Source organism: Peromyscus maniculatus, chromosome 2 (assembly GCF_049852395.1).
Source record: "Peromyscus maniculatus bairdii isolate BWxNUB_F1_BW_parent chromosome 2, HU_Pman_BW_mat_3.1, whole genome shotgun sequence".
Classification (NCBI taxonomy): domain Eukaryota; kingdom Metazoa; phylum Chordata; class Mammalia; order Rodentia; family Cricetidae; genus Peromyscus; species Peromyscus maniculatus.
The window spans coordinates 81,687,588-81,707,769 of record NC_134853.1 but is presented as its reverse complement, the minus strand read 5'-3'; the positions used below and the strand labels follow the sequence as shown (position 1 = coordinate 81,707,769).

The 20,182-nt window shown below is 45.3% G+C and overlaps 1 protein-coding gene across 6 annotated transcripts in view; it reads right to left on the bottom strand.

The window, feature by feature from the left end:
- Palm2akap2 (PALM2 and AKAP2 fusion) overlaps nt 1-20,182 on the bottom strand; it is a 477,882-nt gene that overhangs the window by 236,565 nt on the left and 221,135 nt on the right. For all 6 annotated transcript variants that reach the window (XM_016003786.3, XM_016003787.3, XM_006985282.4 and 3 more), the window contains one exon: nt 13,092-13,222. In XM_016003786.3, coding sequence (XP_015859272.1) covers nt 13,092-13,222 — 131 coding nt within the window. The remainder of the gene's footprint in view (nt 1-13,091; nt 13,223-20,182) is intronic.

Genomic DNA, 20,182 nt, shown 5'->3' with positions numbered 1-20,182 from the left:
TTGTCCTTGGAGTTGAAAAGTTGGGAGCTTGGCCTGGGTGCTGCTCTGACCTGGGGCAGATGGGAGGGGGCACCTGCTGCAAGGGAAGGTAGACACCACTGCTTCTCTGTGGCCTTTCTGTTCATCTTGATATTCCGTTTGTTTTCTAAGTGCATCTTTATATTCTTGTTAGAGAACAGAGAGAGACCCACAGAAGATTTCCCTAGTAAACCATCCCTTCTGGGTTCGTGATGCCCTCAGAGTTGTGTCTGCATCCATTGGCCACAGGATACACATGGAACACAACTGCCACGTTCCTGAGATAGGTGAATTCTCCTGGTGACTCAGCAGCTAAAGGAGTGTGCTTTGAAGAAGCCAGGCTTAATATCGTCATTGTAGACTCTTTTGTCTCTATTTATTTACTTACTTATTCATGCAAGGGTGGGGACTGGACCCAGAACATTATGCATTCTTGACTGTAGACATCAAGCACTGTGCTGCTGAGTTACATCACCAACACCACCCCTTTTATGCCTTAAGAGAAAAGTATGAAAGCCTGAAAACGTGGGTGTAGTCTCACCTGAAAGCAGAGGGTAGAAGGAGCCCCCACATGAACTTTTAAGCATCAGAATCTCACACAATGAAGAGCTAAATTCATTCTTCTTTCCCAGACCAACTTCTCTTTCCAGGCTCCCTCCTACAGCCTGACAAAAATTCTTGGGATGTCCCCAGGGAAGAGAAATCTTGTTTGTTTACATTTATAGACTCATTTGGGACATTCACCCATTTTCTCAGGATCACAAACTAAGATATCTACAGGGCCAATGTTAAAACATCAGCATCTGAGGTTTCCTCACACTGCCTAACTGCTCTGAGTTCCTGGGATGGGAGGCTGAGACGGTCCATGTCCCGGTTCTAGAACAGCTCCTCAGACCATTCATAGGACGCCAAGGTGGATTGTGGGGATCTGTGCCAAGTGTTGCGGTTCTACTGTGGCATTGACTCAAGGCAAAGAATGGAGGCTTTGAAAGAACACAGAGGACCTGAGTTTAGTTTGTAGGGAATGCCTGGCCAGCAGGGCTGTCTGGAGAGCCCTGTGACCTCAGCCATGCTCAGCTTCTCCACCTTTAAGTTGAGAGGTAGGGGAGGGGATTAGTTTTTGAGATAAACAAAAGAAGTATAAAATAATGACAATGGCAATATGGCAACATTTAGGAAAGGAAAAGTGATTTGGGGCATATGGTCACCTTTCTGACATTCAGTTTGCAGCAGGCACACTTTTAAACTTCATGTGGTCACTAGAGTTTACCACACTCTGTCACAGCTGATGCTAACACTTGGCTCATGGTACAAGCATCTCACTGTGTGATTGCGACAAAAGCCCCCTTGTCTCTTCCCTCTTCTGTTAGATGGGACCATGGGAGCTGGAGGGGCAGCCTAGTGGTACAGCCTTTACTTATAGCCTGGATTCAGTCTTCAGCACAGGGGAGACAGACCACCCACCTGTGTGTCACAGTCACATCCAATTTGCATAAAGAAAGTTTTCAGATGCCTTGTTCATGATTCCCATCCCTTGATTATCACAGACTGATACAGACTTGCCTAACCAGGAAAGAACCCATGAGTCATACATATTAAAAAAAAATAACTAAGCTTTAAAATTCTTTGACAATTTCATTCATGTATACAGTGCATTTTGGCAATTTCCAACTTTTTAAAAGAGCTACTTGCTGAAGAAATGTGCATCTCTCCCTTATCCAGTCCGGTCTGTGCGCAGCGGTCTGCTTTCCCCTCAAATCCGTCTACTCCCTTGTCCCGTTTCTTCTGCACTCAGAGTTGTTCTTTTTCAGCTTCTATCCTACCTGGCAGGCTTCTCCTGGGAGAAACAGCCCTGGAACTCCTGCTGAGGACTGTGTGTGTGTGTGTGTGTGTGTGTGTGTGTGTGTGTGTGTGTGTGTGTGTGTGTAAAAGACAAGAAAAAGACAAGAGCCTTCCCAGGGTCCCTTGGCAGGAGGGAAGCTGAGAGCCGGGCGGTGCTCTGGAGCCTGGAGCTGCGTCTCATCTTTTCTCACAGGGCACTGCCACGGCCACCTTTCCTTGAGCCGTTTTTCCTCTTCTGAGAGGAGTTATCCCACCACTTCACACTTGATGGCAGACTCCTCTGAGCTCCTTGGTGCCCTTCTCCATCACCTCAGGCCTCGAGTGAGGTGGTTCACGAATGAGGTAGAGTGAGAATCTTCATGATCAGCAAGGATAAAAGCAGCCATGGAGGCTTGTACATAGTGCTGCTGCCCCAGGACGTGGCTGGGGGACCAAAGAGACAGAAGTCTTTTCAAGGAGTGGCATCTCCCTGCCTCATGTGGTGCTGCATCTCCTAATGTCACAAAGACACCACGTGGTTCATCTAGAATAACTCAATGCCAATGACATTTAGAGTGGTCTGGCCCTGGCACATAGACTCTGGCTAAGGTAGCATCATAGTTAGTGTCAGCTGTCAACTTGACACACCTAGGAAGAAGGAACCTCAGCTGAGGAACTGCCTCCATCAGACTGGCCTTCGAGCATGTCTGTGGGGCATTTTTTAAAATTACTAATCGGTGCAGGAGGGCACAGCCCACTGTGAGCAGTGCCATCCCTAGACCTGGGCTTCCTAAGAAAAATAACTGGCGTGGAGGGGGGCAGAGACAGGCAGGTCTCTATTGGTGAAATTATTAAGGCCACTCCACGTAGTTAAAAGGGAGGTTTGGCTACCCACTACAGGTCTCTATGAGTTTAATGTCAGCTTGGTCTATATATTGAGTTCCAGGCCAGTCAAGGCTACATTGTGAGCCCCTGTTTTAAATCAAAACCAGAACCCAAACCCAAACCAACCAACCAACCAAACAAACAAACAAAAAAACAGGAGAATGAGCCTGGGAGAGAGGCAGTAAGCAGTGTGCCTCCATGGCCTCTGCTTCAGTTCCCGCCTCTAGGCTCCTACCTGAGTTCCTGCCCCGACTTCCCTCAGTGATGGACTGTGATGTCAAAGTGTAAGCCAACTAAACCCTTTCTTCCCCCAGGTTGGTTTGGTCAGTGTTGTATCACAGCGACAGAAAGCAGACCAGCACCGATGGCAGCTCTTGTGCCACACAGCACAGCGAAAGCGACATTCCGACTGAAGTGTCCCCGGAACCCTCTGGGCACCAACAGTCTTCAGACATCGCCCCCTTCCCCTTTGTCTTTCTCCACTTGAGGAGAACAAGACGAGGATGCCCAGAGTAGGTTTTATTCTAGTAGAGATTCTGTTTCCAAGGAGACAAAGTGGCCTGGCAGTAAGACGGGAGACGTTCTGGTCAGCAGGAAGCAAGTGGTCCCATGAATCCTGTGGTTTTAGAAAGGCCACATGCAGGCCTCCATTCCTTAATACTCTGTTATGCAAATAAAACTGAACTTGTGCTCAGTATGTTTAAGAAAAAAATCTCCAAAAGGGAATGAGAACTACGAGTGTGGGAAACGCGCTGCTAATTCACCTGCCCCTACTCAGCTTTGCCGGGACCGCCTGCCCCTCTGTGGTCACTCGCTCGCACTCACTGCCAAGGTTTATGGTTTCAGCTTTTGGTGAGGGAGCCTGGATGTCTGAGGCTGCTCTGGGCAGGAGAAGGAAGAGCAGTGCATGAATGTGCTAAGGAATTGGATCCTGCAGATGAAGGGGGTTTTTAGCTTCTGTATCCCCTCTGCTGCCGGGAAGGGTCCAAGCCCGGCCCTGAGGGCAAAGAGAAGCTGGGCCTTAGTGATGGAGATACCAAGTCTTCCTGTTTATGCTGCTGGTGCCGCCCCTTTCAAAGCTTGCCTTAGACCCCTGTGGGCACTGGACGGCCATCACCAGACCCGACTGTAAGACTGTCATGTTGTCACTGGGAAGGACTGACACCATGTGCTACGGGTTGGACATGGTCCATCCACAAAGGCACCTGTCTGGGGAGTCTGGTCTCTGTATGACAACGCTGAGAGGGGGTAGGACCTTTAAAGGGCTAGGCTCAGATACATTTGTTTAGGTCCCTGGGAGTCCTGCCCTGTAAAGAGATTCAGGTATTTTTGTGTGGGGATTCTGAGTTAGCTCCTGTAAAAGCCGGATGTTATAAGAGCGCAGTCCTGGTTCCAGGATCACTCTCCGATTCATGTCTTAGCATGGCGTCTCTTCGTGCACACACTCCTGCTGTGCCGTCATCGAACATGGTGATTAAGTCATAAGAACTAGTTAGGAACAAGCCTAAGCTAAGGCCGAGGTTTCATGATGAATAATAAGTCTCCGGGTCATTTTTTTTTTTTTTTTTTTTTTTTTTTTGCGAGCAGGTGGCCCAAAGAAAAATTCATTTTCAGCCGGTTTTGAATTTTGAGACAGGCTCTCAATATGTAGCTCAGGATGATGGCCTTAAACCCATGATCCTCCTGCCTCAGTCTTCCCAGGTGCTAAGATTATATTAAGATGCCTTAAGCATCTCCTAGAGATAGTTTCATAGACTTTTCCTCCAGTGTGCAGCTGTGTTCAGGGGCAGGGCCTCAGGGCTATGACTTAGCAAGTGGGATATGAACCCACGGCAGCTGTGTTTAGGGGCAGGGCCTCAAGGCTATGACTTAGCAAGTGGGATATGAACCCATGGCAGCTGTGTTCAGCATCAAGGCCTCGGGCTCTCTCTTAATGAACAGATAATGAATCCACGTACAGAGTCCCAGCCTCACAGGGCTTGGGGGAAGGGCTTTACAACACAAGGGAGCTCACTCCCTGCTTCCTGGCTGCCTCAAGGCAAGCACCTTTGCTCTGCTACCACACACCCCACCATGATGTTCTACACTACAGGTCCAGGAACAACGGAACCAAGTGGTCATGGACACAATTCTCTGAAGCCATATCCCAAATATGTTTCTCACCTTTAATTTGACTTTCTCAAGTATTTTGTCACAGTGATGGAAAACAACCAATAACAGATAACTCCAGGCTTTATATGTGGTTCCCTATTTGGAGATTTGGAGTGATTTTGTTACTAATATGGTCTGAGTCTTTTTTTTTTTTTAATTTTTTTACTAACTAGGGTTGGGGCATTGTACAACTGGAAACTATCCCTAGGTTGAGCCAGACATACTATTAAATTTCATGCAGGGTATAAGGTAGCCTCCAATAACAAATAATTATGGGCCCTAAAATGTCAATCGTGTTGTTGAGAAACCCTGCTCCAGAGAGATGGATGAGACAGTAACAGTGCCGTGCTTATGGACAGCTTGCTATACCTGGCTCTTCACAGGTACACAGGATCTTTACACACTACACCCACCCTGAAAGGCTCAGACCATTTTTCACCAATGCACAGTGAACAATGCAACAAATCACATGGGCAGTCAAGATCAAACAGCTCATGCATGCAGAACCAGGACTCCAAGTTTGGTCAAATTTGGTGGTGCAGGCTCACCACCACCGTGCTATGCTGGGAGACTTTTACATACGGTACACCATCTCTAGCAGAGAGTCAGGCTGTATTCAGGCAAGAAGATTCACTCAGGAGTAAAGAGCTCTAGAAAGAGACCAAAGGGAGCCGCATCTGAAGTGGGGTCTGCATTTCCTGCATGAACCTGAAAGAGGCTAACTTTCTAAACTAACTAAAACTCTAGTCATGAAAACTGGTATGGGGAGGTTGGAGCATCCCTCTCCCAAGTCACGGGAAAACAATGTATTGCTCAGTAAGAGGCTTTTATGGCGCTGAGGGGGAGCATGTTGCCTGTTCATCTTCCTACAGTATGAAGTAAATGTTAGCATGAGTGTTAATATCATAGGTCTCCAAATATTTTGTCATAAAATAATAGTTGTCAGAAAACTGACACTACAAGATCAATTGCTGCATCTAGTACATTTGCATGCAGTACATAGTATTGTTTTGGCTTGGGAAAATGGCACCTCTAAATAGGTTGTATTTGGGAGTGTGCTACATGTGGGGCAGGCACCCAGGCTGGGACAGCAGTGACAGAGCATGCCAATGTGGATTGTCCAAAGAACAGCACATCACAGAGCTCAAAATAGCAAGCACAGAGGACACAGTGAATCCCAAGTAAGCATCCTTTGTAATTTCAAAGAACATTTCTGTGGGTGCTGGTTCCAGAATAGCTGTGAGTGAGGGCTGTCTCAGTGGCTGCCAAGTCCCATAGCACAACACACACATACTTAAGCCTCAAGTGTCTACCTCTGCTTTGAGACCCTTAATAATGTAGAGAATTAAAGGGATTGTGATAAGCACCAGAGACAACCAGAGAAAAAGTGGACTAGCCCACTTGTATCTTGATTTTTTTTTAAAGCTTCATGGCCCTCTCCTGGTTAGCAACCAAGACTCAATATTTTATACAATGAATATTTGATGTGACATATTTTCGAACTGATAGCTGTTCGGATGAGTTAGTCATCTCCAAGGTGAATCAGTTACTTACAAATGGGTCTTCTGTTTCAGGAGAACCTAAACACCTCCCCATATTCTGACCTGTATCCAAAGCCACTTCCTGCCACAACAGAGACATTTCTTTGCACAGGTGTGTTTGTTTAAAGAAAAGCTCCCTAGCCAATTCCTCAAATAAAAGAACCTCATGGCTGGAAGATCCCAAGAGACCTCTCACTGAAGAGACGAGGAAAGAGACCAGAGACAGTGAGAGATTGCCCAGTCACACAGAGAATTGCTTGCTGAGAGTTCATTCCGTTTTCATTTACTATTCCGGGAGGCTTCCCGCCTTCATTGGGGTAATTCCCCGGAGTGAGATAGAGGAACAGATTTTGTCTATAGTTATCATGAATCAAGGAGATTTAAGAGCCCACTGCATCTTTGAATAAGACCTACTTTATGGTGGGTAAGCACCACCATCAACTGGACTAGATTTCGAGCCGCCTAGGCAGTTGGTGAGCCAGGGCGCCTCCTCCTTCTCTCTCCATCCTTTCTTCCTCCGTTTTCCTCTTTTTCTCCCTCCATCTATCCTTCCTGAGTATATCTGTGAGGCTGTTCCCAGATGAGATTCACCCTGAATGTGTGCAGCCCCGATTCTAGGGCCTGGGTGGAATAAAAGAGGAAAGCCAGCTGACGGCCAACATTCTACCCTTCCGGCTGCTTTTCTGTCGTGAAGACAGCCGCTCCCACGTATGCCTACTGCTCCGAGATTTCACCCGCGTGCACGGAGCCCGACAACCACAGATCCACCCCTCCGGAACCAGGACCCGAACCACCCCTCCCTCCCTCCCTCCCTCTCTCACGCGTGTGTCAAACATTCTGTCACAGCAAAGAGAAAAGTAATGAATGCGTTACTGAATTAGAAAGATACACAAGTGGGAAAAAGAAAAAAACCCCACAAGGCAAGCAACAAGCCCTGTTGATGGGAACAGATAGGAAATAGACCAAGCTAGTGTGGGTCTAGCTGCCGGAAATCTCCAGAGCACCAGGGTGAGGTTCTGTGTGACCCCAGGGGCACAGGGAGACACTGATAGTAGTTGATCATGGGATTCCTCAGTATAACATCCCAACAGGAAACCATGCATTGAGATTGTTTTTTTAAAACACAGGAACGTGTATAGAGTCTGATCTCAAAAGTCCTCGTCATTTTTTTAAGCCTCATTGATTGCCACATCCAGCAAGTCAAGAATATAATCATACCGCAACCCAGGCAAGAGCAGAAAACAGTGACAAGCAAGCTCTCTGCTACAGTGGTGAGGCTGTCGCCCTCCTTTTCAGCCACTCCGATGGCATGACTTGAGGCCATATTGCTTATAACTTCAGCCATCAATCTTTGAAAAATAATAGAAATTTCTGGGCTTTGAGGAGGTAGCCAACTTCCTTGACCTGCATCTGTATTAGCCTAGCAGGCCGAGGTTGTTTTTACTGAAGTTCAAGGGGTCGGAGCTCTGCCACGGGGCCTCTGGAGAAGAACTCAGCTGTGTGGTGAGCGGCTCCCACTTACAGCAGTCCCCAAAGGTGGTTTCAAATGTCCTCGAGTCAAAGCCAGAATCAGTCTGAACTCAAGGGGCACGGCTGCTCTCCTTCAGTTTTGTGTGTTATATTGATTTTCCTGGCTTTAGTGCTGAGACTGAATCTTGCACTCTATTTTCCCCCTGTGTCCAGCAATCCTTCTTGTACAATATAATCGTATGGAATATGCTTAACATTTTTAAAAACAGTTATACATTGTGTGTTGGAGTGGGTGGGTGAGGGTGACTGGGTATGGACATGCCACAGTGCTCATGTGGAGGTTAGGAGACAATCTTTGGGGGTCAGTTTCCTTTCTTCTATCATATGGACACCAGGAACTGAGCTCAGGTTATCAGGTCTGGGGACAAGGGCCTTTACCCCCTGAGCCACGGACTCCTTACTTGAGTCATGGAATGCAAACTTCTGGAATGAGACCTATGAATTATTTTTTTTAAAACCTCCCCAAGGTAATTACATTGCCCAAGATTTAATATTCTAGATTTATTTTCCCCACCTTCCCTGTCTCCTTTCTTCCCTCTGTCCACCCCTCCTTCCTTCTGTGTGTCCTTCTTTCCCCATAGGCTCACTTGAAAAATCTAACCACCAACGACAATAGTTCTGAAAGGCAGATGTTTCACACCAAGGCACTGCCAATGTATAACTAACATTTTAGAAGAAAATTCACCCAAAGGCCTGAGATTTCCCGCACTGATCTAGGCTGTGAAGAATTAAAAAGTGTATTCTTGTCCTTTCTTGATGTTTAGGGAGATAGTCATGTCACACTGTAAGACTTCGTGTTGTATTTAATCATATTAACCATATTCAGATTGACCCAATCATAAAGAAGACATTACCTGAATTCTAGACACACTTAAGGTTCTGGTGGGCCATCACCACCACCCGTTTTTTTCTAAATGAAATGCCCCCAATTTACCCTCATTTTCCCGTGCAGAAAGTGCCTGTGTTCTTTAATTACAATGTTCTTTCCTTCCTGCAGACTTTTTTTGGTTTCATTTCATTTTGAGAAAGGGTCTCATATATCCCAGGCTGGCCTCAAACTGGCAGAGGATGACCTTCAGAGTATAACCCTCCTGATTCTACTTCCCAAGTGTTGAGAGTACAGGTGTGCACCACCATAACAGGTGTCTATGGTGCTCGGGGTCAAACCCAGGGCCTTGTGCATGCCAGGCAAGTGCTCTACCGACTGAGCTACATCCCAGTCTATACGGAGAGTGGGTCTCAGGTAGCCAGTGCTGGCCTAGGATGACCTTGAACTGCCGGATTCCTCTGCTTCCACTTCCCGGGTACAGAGACTACAAAACCACATTTCTATGCCTGGCTTACTCAGTATTCGAAAACAGAACCACGTGTCCCTTTGAGGTGAACCTAACACATTGCAAGCGAGTGCCCCAGCACAGCGGGCGGGGCGCTAAAGAGCCCAAAACGAGCTCCAGAGCCATGTTTGGTGGCACAGATTCCTTTATTCCGAGGCCCCGTGCCATCCTGTCTGTAAGTCACTTCTGGGCTTCCTGTTCGGTGAAGGTCCGGTTCTGGACAGGACCCCCAAACCTCTCCTTTTCTCTCTGTTCTCTTCTCCCATCGCCTCTGCCCTATTGTGTTGTTAAGGATTTTTACTCTTTATCAACCGCTGGCTCTTCCGCAGTTTCCTTTTTCAGTTCAACAATCATGATGGTGGAAGAGGACTTATTCACCCCCACCCTTTACCCTTCTCTTATCTGTCTGTCCCCTCTCCTTAACTGGGCGTGGCTACCAGCATGCTTTAGCGGCTAGCTTATGGGCAGTTCTAAGGGTAGGTAGGCCTTGTTTCCGCTGGGCTCTCGGGCTCCTTTGTTATTGCCGTAGAAAGACAATCAGAACAGCCTGCTAGCCTGTTGGTGTGCAGAAATAAAAGCAGATGCATCCCACCTACAGCTTAGAGCCAGTTAGCTGAGCTCAGCCAAAGCCAGCAGGGTCCTGTGGCCAAGCCTTAGACTTTGTCACACAGCAGGACGCTAGCTTATGTGTCCCCTGAGTCTGACAGCTGTTCCGACAGCCCTCTGGGAGACAGAACTCGACTGAGCCCAAGCACACTGGAGTATCTCAGGGGAATGAGGGATGGCAGTCCCTTGTCTTCCCTTGGGGCTGGGATGTGAAGACAGGAAAGCCTATATAGATTGAGCATACTTAATCCGAAGGCTTGAAATTGGAAATGCTCCCACCTCTGAATCTTCATGACCACTGATAAGCAGACTTCTCCATACCTGCCCTCCACTGGGTCAATGTATAAAGTTTGTTTTAAATGAAAAATCATTAAAAGATATTGTACAAAGCTACCTATACAGACTATGTATAAGGTATGTGTATAAAACAAACAATTTTGTGATTCCATCTCCAAGGTATCTCATTGTCTACAGGCAAGGATTCTGAAATTAAAAATATTAAAATCTCATATGCAAACATCTCTGATCCCAAGTGTGTTGCCCAATGATGACTCAGTCTACAGAGGAGAGAATACAAGAGGCGGGGAAGCAGAAATCAAATTCCAGAGCAGGAAGGACCGTCAGGAGGCCTGGAGGAGGAGGAGAAGGTGCCCACAACAGCCTTGCTCATACACAGGAGCCCTGAGAACACAGATTCTCTGGTACACATCCAGGGCCCATGAGGTCAATGCCTGGCAGACCATGACAGGAGCAGGCAAAGCATCCCCTGACTCAGAGCTCAGCCACTCGCTCTGACAGGCCACCATGGTTCCTTTTCTCTGTCTGGGCCATTTCACTCTTCAAGGGGCCCCAAGAAGGTCCTGCACACCTATGTGTGAGCTCTTCATCCTCTTGATTCAAAGGTGGAAAGATCTGCTCAATTTTTCTGTAGCTGGCCATGCCCGTCTGAACCCCTAGCTCTTACAACACACCCCATGGGTTGACTTTGCCCAAACTTTGCCCAACCCCTCCCACACACACACACTTTTTCTTGACCATGTCTCCCACAAGCAACAGTCAACCAAGCTGTTCTGAATGGTCTTTAGGAGACAAGAGGGCTTGGGCAAATCAGGAGGACAGGCTGAAGTATGTGTTGGGGGTCTTCAGCCAGCTTGATTATCCATGTAGGGACACAGCTGGCACCCCTGAGATGCCTCCAGTCTTCAGCTGGGAGTGTCCACAGCGAGAAGCAGCTCAGATGGTATACTCTGCTGTGTTTGTGTGAGAGCTAATCTTGTCTGTCAACTTGACTGCAACTGGGATCTACCCAAAGGCAAGCCTGGGCCACTCCTGTGAGGGACTTTCTTGACCAAGGTACTTGAAGTGGGAATAACCGCACTACACAGAGGCAGCACCTTCTGGTGACATCCCAGATCATAGGGCATGGAAGAAGAAACGCTTTGCTTTTTGTCTGCTCGTCTTTGCTTTTGTGGACAACTTCATCTAACCTATGGCTGTGACTGTTGCATTCCTTAGTATAGTAGTACCACCAGCTTCTCTGGGCCTCTGAATGTAGACTGAAGACCAGCATCTCTCCCAGAATCCTTCAGGCCTACAGTGCCAGATTGGAACTGTGGACTGAGTAGCTACCAGATTCTTGGTATTTCCCTTGGGAATCAGCCATTGTTGGTCTACCTAGACCTTATCATGTAAATCAATCTAATAAACCTCTCTTTCATACATATTCATTCTCTCAGTTCTCTTCAAGTAAAGCAGTGGTTCTCAACCTTCCTAATAGTTCCTCATGTTGTGGTGACCCCAACCATGAAACTATTTTTGTTGCTACTTCAAAACGGCAAATTATTTCCTGTTATGAATCATAATGTAAATATCTGATATGTAGGATATCTAATATATGACCCAAAGGGGTTGCAACTCACAGGTTGAGAACCACTGTTCTAGAGACCTGACACACTTGTTAGTTGGAGACAGGATATGACTATGTATCCTAAATTGGCCTCGAGCTGGAGTTTCTCCTGCCTCCTGGTGCACCTGCCAAGTCTTTGCTTCAACCTCAGGAAGAGATGGAGGGCCAGAGAGAAGGTCTCAGGCAGAATTTGGTGGAATGGGTTGGCTGGAAAGACTCCGTTCCAAGGCCTGTATGCACACCACCTTCCATCCTCAGCTCCTACATCTGTCTCGGTATCCTGAGACCTGGGAAGGCTGGAATTGCCAAAGAGAAAACTCTGGTTTTTCTCCTGACTGGATTTGACTAGTTTCCTGGCCACAGACAGGTCACCTGTCTTCTATACTGAAATAGTTAGAACCTGGTTGAGGGCAGTCAGGGAAGCAAGGCACTTCCTGAGCTGCTGTGGGATGGTCTGTATGTTAAATTGCTCTGATTGGCCAATAAATAAAACACTGATTGGCCAGTGGCTAGGCAGGAAGTATAGGCGGGACTAACAGAGAGGAGAAAAGAAAGAACAGGAAGGCGGAAGGAGTCACTGCCAGCCACCGCCATGACAAGCAGCATGTGAAGATGCCGGTAAGCCACGAGCCATGTGGCAAGGTATAGATTTATAGAAATGGGTTAATTTAAGATATAAGAACAGTTAGCAAGAAGCCTGCCATGGCCATACAGTTTGTAAGCAATATAAGTTTCTGTTTACTTGGTTGGGTCTGAGCAGCTGTGGGACTGGCGGGTGACAGAGATTTGTCCTGACTGTGGGCAAGGCAGGAAAACTCTAGCTACACTGAGCAGTTCAAGGAGGCCAAGCAAAGTTGATCTACCAAGCTCAGGCACGCAGCGCTTTCTTTCCTATGCTCTCTTCATCTCAGTTCCAAGAGCCTTGGCTACAAGTCTCCCATCTCAATTGACCACATGTGGTAAATCTATGCAGAAACCTGTCACAGTGGCCACAGCAGTCAACAGCTGGGCCCACAAAGAAAAAAGAAGAAGCTGATGAGAGATCTCCAAAGAGGGTATTTGGAGAAGGGCAACTGCTTATGATACCTCATTGGTGGGGGAAGGCATTTCCGTACTGTATTACAGACCAATACAGTATTAGTATTATGAGAAATAACACTGATTCACACGGAAAAGTCAGACAACATCAGTATCCATTGAGGAAGGCAATTCTACAGCCCCAGGGAAAGGTCAAAGCACGGAGAAAGCGCCCCCTACAGGATGGCCGGCAGTGGTTACTGCAGTCTAGGAATCACCTACCTCTGAATGTTATCTTCAAGCTGCTTGACTTTGAACTCATCCTCTTCAGACTGCCGTCTCCTGGCTTCCTCCTCCTCTGCTGTTCCCGCAGGAACACCCTGCAGCAGCCATTTTTCCCGAAGGACTTTGGACTGTGGGAAGGAGGGAAGACAACAGATAAATGGCATCTTTTGGCCCACATTATTCTCTGGACTAGCAGGGCTTCTGCATCAGATCTGCTCCTCAACAGTTCAGGCCTGACCACCGCCTTCACCTTCCCAGACATGGCTATCTACTTCTGCCAGGCCAAGCCAGGATTCCTGGGATGTTTCTTTTCTACATCTTTTTTGTTTTGTTTTGTTTTAAAATTCAGTTGTGTATTTATTGAGAACTTACCCAACACTACTTGGCTTCCATAAACAAACAAACAAACAAACAAACAAACAAACAAACAAACCCAAAACCAATTCCTTCCACACCTTTTATTCCAATAAGGAGAAAATGGAGACACAGTTTCTGCACACATACACAGATAGGTGCATATGTGTGTGTTTCCCCATACATGTGGTTATATATGTATGCTCACACACATGCACAAACATATAGATGCACCCCCACATAATGATTCTGGGAATTCAGAAATTAGGGAGAGGGATAAAGAAAGTGTTGCTATATTTATGAGATGGGTCTAAAGGGCTTCATTGATGAGGTGATAGTTCAATAGAGAATCGCAAGAAGTCAGACACTAGCCTTACTGATGTGGTGATCTGGAGAAAGGATGACCTTGAGAGAGCTGGTGGTGGTGTCTGTGCCTCCTATTATTAACCATTCTTTAAGAAAAAACCTCAAAATAGCGTAAAGATAACAAATTTATCTAGATTTATAATCAGGACTATTTAGACATATTTCCACATTATCAAGGCTTTTAAAAGATTTATTTAAAAAATTTTTTTGTGTCTATGTGTTTGTATATGCATGCACATATGTGATTGCAGGTGCCCTAAGAGTCCAGAAGAGGGTGTTAGATCCCCTGAAGCTAGAGTTACAGGCAGTTGTGATGAGCTGCTGGTTGTGAGTGCTGAGATCCGAACTCAGGTCCTCTATAAAATCAGTATGTACTCTTAACCATGGAGCCATCCGTCTAGCCCTGGCACCAAAGCATTTTAAAGCAAATTTCAAACACCATGCTATCTCATGATATTTGAATGAGTCTCCAAGAAGACAAGAACATTTTTCTATGCAACTCTAGTCCCATTGTAAAATTTCCTAAGACCATGTGATATCCAGTTCATATTCAGTGTTGGGCTGTGCTCTGGAAAGGTAATCAAAATAAATCTTATGCTGCTTTGGGTGAGAGTGTTTTTATCAGAAATAGGAAGCATGCTAGAACACTAACTCAGTTCAAGATTACCCAAGAGTCACTTTGGGGGAGGCTGAATGTATAGACAATGGTAAAGCATGTGCTTAATATGTATGAGGCTCTGGGTTCTGTCTCTATCACCTAAAAACACCAAGTAAGATTTACAAACACATTAGGCAACTGCACTGCTCCCTCACATGGATAACTATTCTCCATCATCCCCAGCAATGGGTTCCACGCTGATGTCACCCTATCCTCATGCCCCAGTCCCTCACAGTCAGGTGGTGTACCATGTGTCCATTTACAAGGTTAACAGAGGAACCTTGTTGTTGGTCATAACAAGTAACTGCTGAAAGAATAGATGACCAAAAAAGCAAAGCTCATGCACACTGCATGTTAGCAAATGCCTAATTGTAGGCTAGCAAAACAAAGAAAGACTTGAAGACGGTCTGCCCCAATCTTCCTCCTTTACAGCTAAGGTCACTGACAGGAAGCAACTTTTTGGGTTGATCTAGGTACACACTAAGAGGGGTCTGGAGCAGGATGGAATGTGAGAGATGGATCAGGATGAGCAAAGCATATCTCTCTCTGTCTCCTCTCTGTCTGTCAGTCTGTCTTCTTTCTCCTCTCTCTTTCCCCCCCTCTCCTAATCAGATATTTGTCATGTTTATAAAGTCATATTTAGCAATCTTTTCACTTTGCAAGTCTAGCATTGATGTTGGAATTAGATAAAACTCCCTTGTCTTCAGGCTATGCAAATATTCTCCTGTGACTTATTCCTGTGGTTTCATGAGTTTATCCTTTACTCCCGATGACCCATTCATCTGCAATCTGACTGAAGTTATCATTGACTGCATTTGTGGGTGATGGTTAGACTGTGGATAACTTCGTATTTCTAAAAGAAAGTGGCTTAAGACTCACGGTGAGGCAATAGCTACTTTTCTCCCTTTTTTTGGTGTATATGTTGTATGCATGTGTGTGGCCATGCATGCACGTGTATGTGTGTGTGTGTGTGTGTGTGTGTGTGTGTGTGTGTGTGTGTGTGTGTGTCGAGGCCTGAGGCTGATGTCAAGAACCAAGCCTAATTGCTTTTTCCACCTTATTCACAGAGGCAGGAGCTAAGCAGCCAAACCCAGAGCTTGCCAACATAGCTAGTCTTGCTAGCCAGCTTTCTCTGGCGAATCCCGTCTTGGCTTTTCAAGGCTGGAACTGCAGGCAGGTCATCATGCCCGGCTGGCATTTGCATGGGTCTCTGGGAGTCCAAACTCAGCTATGATGCTTGCACAGAAATCACTCTTCCCACTGAGCCGTCTTCCCAGCATGGCGTCTGTTTTGACTCACTCACTCTCTTATATCCACCCCCCTCCTAACCCTTGAGTCTTTTCCTCCTTTTTATGCCTAATGAGATATTGTTTGGGTTTGGAGGTTTTGTTTGGGTTTGTTTTTCATAATTTAGGGAGAAGCCAAGCCAAAACTTCTAAGGAAAGAGATGAAGCTTCACCCTTCACTCCAATTCTGATCACAGTGCAGAGACATCATAGGGAAAGCTTGGTGGCAAGAACCTCCCCCACTGAATCATCCTACTGGTCCAGAATGTTTAAAGTTTTGACACTGGAGTTTTATACATACAAATAACAACGAAAAATCTGAATTAGTGTCAAAATAATAAAAGATACCTCAATACCTTTGCGGCAAGGCTCCTCCTGATGCCTTTGGGCTATTCGGCAAATGACCTTAATGGGTTGACAACAAATATTTTTCTCAGTGATAATTTAGTATTCTCTCTTCTCTCTCTCTCTCTCTCTCTCTCTCTCTCTCTCTCTCTCTCTCTCTCTCTCTCTCTCTCTCTCTTTCTCTCTCTGTTGTCCCTAAAGGAAAGGTTGTGGTCTTCAGAATGTAATGACAACTTTTACAGCCTAGGACAGGGGGAAACTCTAGTCAGAATTGCCTGCCCATGAATAAGTATTGAAGATGTGATACATGTTGAAGATATGATATTAGCAATTTGTTCCTGACAGTCCTGATAAACACTTCATAAATGTGGCAGTCCCAAAGGAATGCATATTGTGATACACATGGAACACACACTCTACCCTGGGACTTTGAAAAGACTAATAAAATAGACAAATCTTTGGCCATTTAACCAAAAGGCAAAAGAATAATATTAAGTTCAGTCTGTGCTGGTGTAAGACATTAGATGATTTATTTTTTTTAATTCACATTATCACAAGTCATAGTTTATAAAAAATAAAAATAAATCATTGTTTCCATAGATTAAAAACCAAAACCATTTTTCAAAAGAATAATAATGATGGCTCTTGTCTCATGAAATATTACATTGTATTAACACAACTCTAGGGATTAAAGGAGAATGGTACCAGCTCAGAAGTGAGCAGATAAATGGAATAAAAATAATCATAAGGTGTGGACTTGGGTCTAAGGATGAAATATGCATGTGATACAGATGACATTTAAATCAATGAGAAAGGATGAATTAATAAATCATGCCGATGGTTCACTGTGAGTAAAAACGGAAAGCTTTATTCTCACCTCCTGCCTTATTGGAAAATAAATTCTCGATGAACTAAAACTGCTAAAGTAGAGGCAAGCTTGTGGGCAAACATTTGAGATGAAAATCTTCCTAAGTATGATTTTTTTTTAAAAAAAACATAATATTATATAAGATTTCATTAAAAAATTAAAATTTTGGCTTGAGAATTTAAAAGAGCCTTCATATAAAAATTTTTAAAAGATAATTTGGATTCAAATGTCAGTATAAATTAATTTCATTCCAAGGCTGAAGCCTGTGACAAGGACTATACACCTTAATCTACAGAAATATATCAGGGGGTGATGTAAATCATATACTCTGTGGGAGAAATATCTGGATGGTAAGTTGTTTGGTTGATTTTTTTTTTATGATGTCCTTATTCTTCATTTTTGAAATGATGATACAATTCTTCATTGTATTAAAGCTAATGGAGCTATTGGAGCTATCAAAACTGCTTACTGGTCTGATTTCTGAGTATTTTCTGGGAATTCTTACATAAAAACATTAGTTATCAACTAAAGATGAACATCTCAAACACAGCATCTCAAGGTTTCCTGTCATGGGCATAGCAGGTAGGGTCTTAGCATTTCATACACTGGTCATCTGTCTCATTAAAGAATTTACTCACAGTTGTCACATAAAGTCACGGTATCCTATTCTGTGGCATTACCACGTGCTCCTAAACGAGCAAGACTATTCAGCAAATACACACGTGCCCAAATCACTACCTTGTTTTCTACTTATTTGTTTTGACAGGAGACCAGTAACGCTGTCTAAATAATTCATATCTCAGTGCATGACAATAACCATCCATAATCCACTTGATAGGTGAATATACGTGAATACAGATATGAGAGGGGTACAAAGAACGTCAAATTGTATCTTAACAGATATGAAATCCAGCTTTAACGCTTTTCTAATTTGCCTGTGCACAGAGAATATTTATTTTCTCTAAGAGTGTCTGGGATTTTGTGAATTAGTGAAATAAATGTCGATTACTGACATCTTTCATACCACTCACTACTTAAAAGAACCTATAATAATCATGTTGACATGTCTCCACACAGTCTAAATCTTCCGTAGCCTGTGAAAATATACTGAGAGCCGGAGAGGCAGTGGTGATGGCAACTGGCACCCATCTAGACAAATCACCTAAAAGGGACCATCCCTTCAAAGAGAACAGTGTCCTGGGAAGAGCCTTGTCCACAGAAACAGACCCCACCCTAGATTTCAACTTAGGCTTCCTCGCTTAGCAGACTGTGTGCTCCTGAGCAAATTCCTTGCCTCCTGAGTTTGTTTGCAGACTGTGAGATGGGGAGATTGACACCTACCTCGTGATGATTATTGAGAGTTGATATTTAAAGTCCCAGGCACATGCTAGGTACTTAAAAGCAACAGTGAGTATTACTGAGTGGATGGGAGGGTGTGGAGGCTTCTGGGATGTGGGAGGAAGCTAGCTGCTCTCCTCTGAACGGTTCACACAGGAAGGAGTACAACCTCAGCACATGATCCTCCACCTAGGGACTAACCACCAAGCTGGCAACTGATGGATGGTCGGAAAGATGACTCTCTACTCAGTTTAGTCAATGGTCAGTTCATTTAAAGTGGAACTCACTCTCTTCTGGTAACTGAAGTGATTGTCCCTGTGTCAGGTACCCTCTTCCTTCTATGGAAATCAGATAGCTACTTTAGGAAGGCTGAGCTTAGAACAAAGGGAGATGGAATCATAGCTGCTTTACATGGGCACAGCAAGGCCTCTCCTTGCTTTATCAATATCCCTGCTTCCCCAGTGTATAGAAATGGGATACTCCTCTGGCTGGTACCTGATGCACACTGCCACCTTTGGAGCTTTGGGTCTTTCCTTTTTAGTTTTCAAGGCTAGCAATCCATCCTCATTCTACACAAGCTTTCCTCCAAGAGAGGAAAAGGCAATGCATTGGTCTCCGCTTACTAAACTAACAATCACCTTCAGCCCTTCCCATCCTGTTTCAAGATCACCATGACGCAAGTGTTGCATGTACCTTTCATAGCCAGACTCAGAAACTGCCTGATGCCCATGTTGCCAAGTCCCTTAGGGAACCCCAGTACTCCCTCACATAAAATGAAGTTCTATTGTTTCTTTAAACTGGATGGGAAGATGAGAAATGGATAGATGCCATATGAACAAAACAGTGTAAGACTATGCTGGACACCAGCAATAAACGAGTCCCTGGCATCTTATCTGGCACTCAGAATAACGACAAGGGGGAAGAAGGAAACATGGTCCACCCTCTGACTTCGAATTAAGGAACACAGAGGCATTGTGCTGTGCTGAGGCTGGGAGGAGAGAGACTGCTGGCCGAAGCATCCACTCTTATCAGGAAGTTCTCCTTTTAGCCCATAATTCACTGAGTTCTTAGTGTACATCTTTCTTACACAGTGGGTGAATTGCCTCCCTCTGGGCCAGAGACTCTGCTCTCTCCAGATTGGCCTTGTGCAATCTTGTTAGTGTTTGTAAGCCCCGCCTCCATAGAAAGATGATCCTAATTTTAGCCCCAGTCCTCCCCCGGGAGGGAATGTTGTCAGGAGACAGGGACAGCATCTGAATACAGTGCGAGCTACTACCAGAACAGGCTAGAGATGGAGGGACAAGACAGACAGAAATGGACAACCAGCACCATGCTGCCTTTTCTTCCTCTAGAACACATGTCTCTGGTTAAAGTTCATGGTGAACTCATAAGTATGCGGAGCAGATCTAGGTCAGACTGCTCTTTGAAATTATGAGCCAGCTTGCTCATGATTCTCACTCTGAGGATTCTTTTAGCACAACCTGGTTTTCCAGAGAACGAGACATGCAAGAGCACAGGCCCACTCTGTTTCAAAGAGTCCTGATAATGCGCACATGGCAGCACCCCATGAGCGGCCCCCTCCCAACCAGTCCTCCGAGAAAAGCAATTCTGCACACATAAGTCATGGCAACTTGAGGCCAGCGGGAGGCTTTCCTTAAAAAACAAACAAAAAAAGGTCAGGAACAGTCAAAGGCAAGCAACAACTCCCGGCTGGTCCATGGACATGGCCACATTATTATCCGAACACACAGAAAGCAACATTCAGGCACTGGTGGGGCGTCCGTGACAGTGACGGAGCTGTCTCTGCTACTGTCATCAATTACGGTGCTTAAGTGCATTGTTTTAAAGGGGGAAAATATCACAACAATCCCCT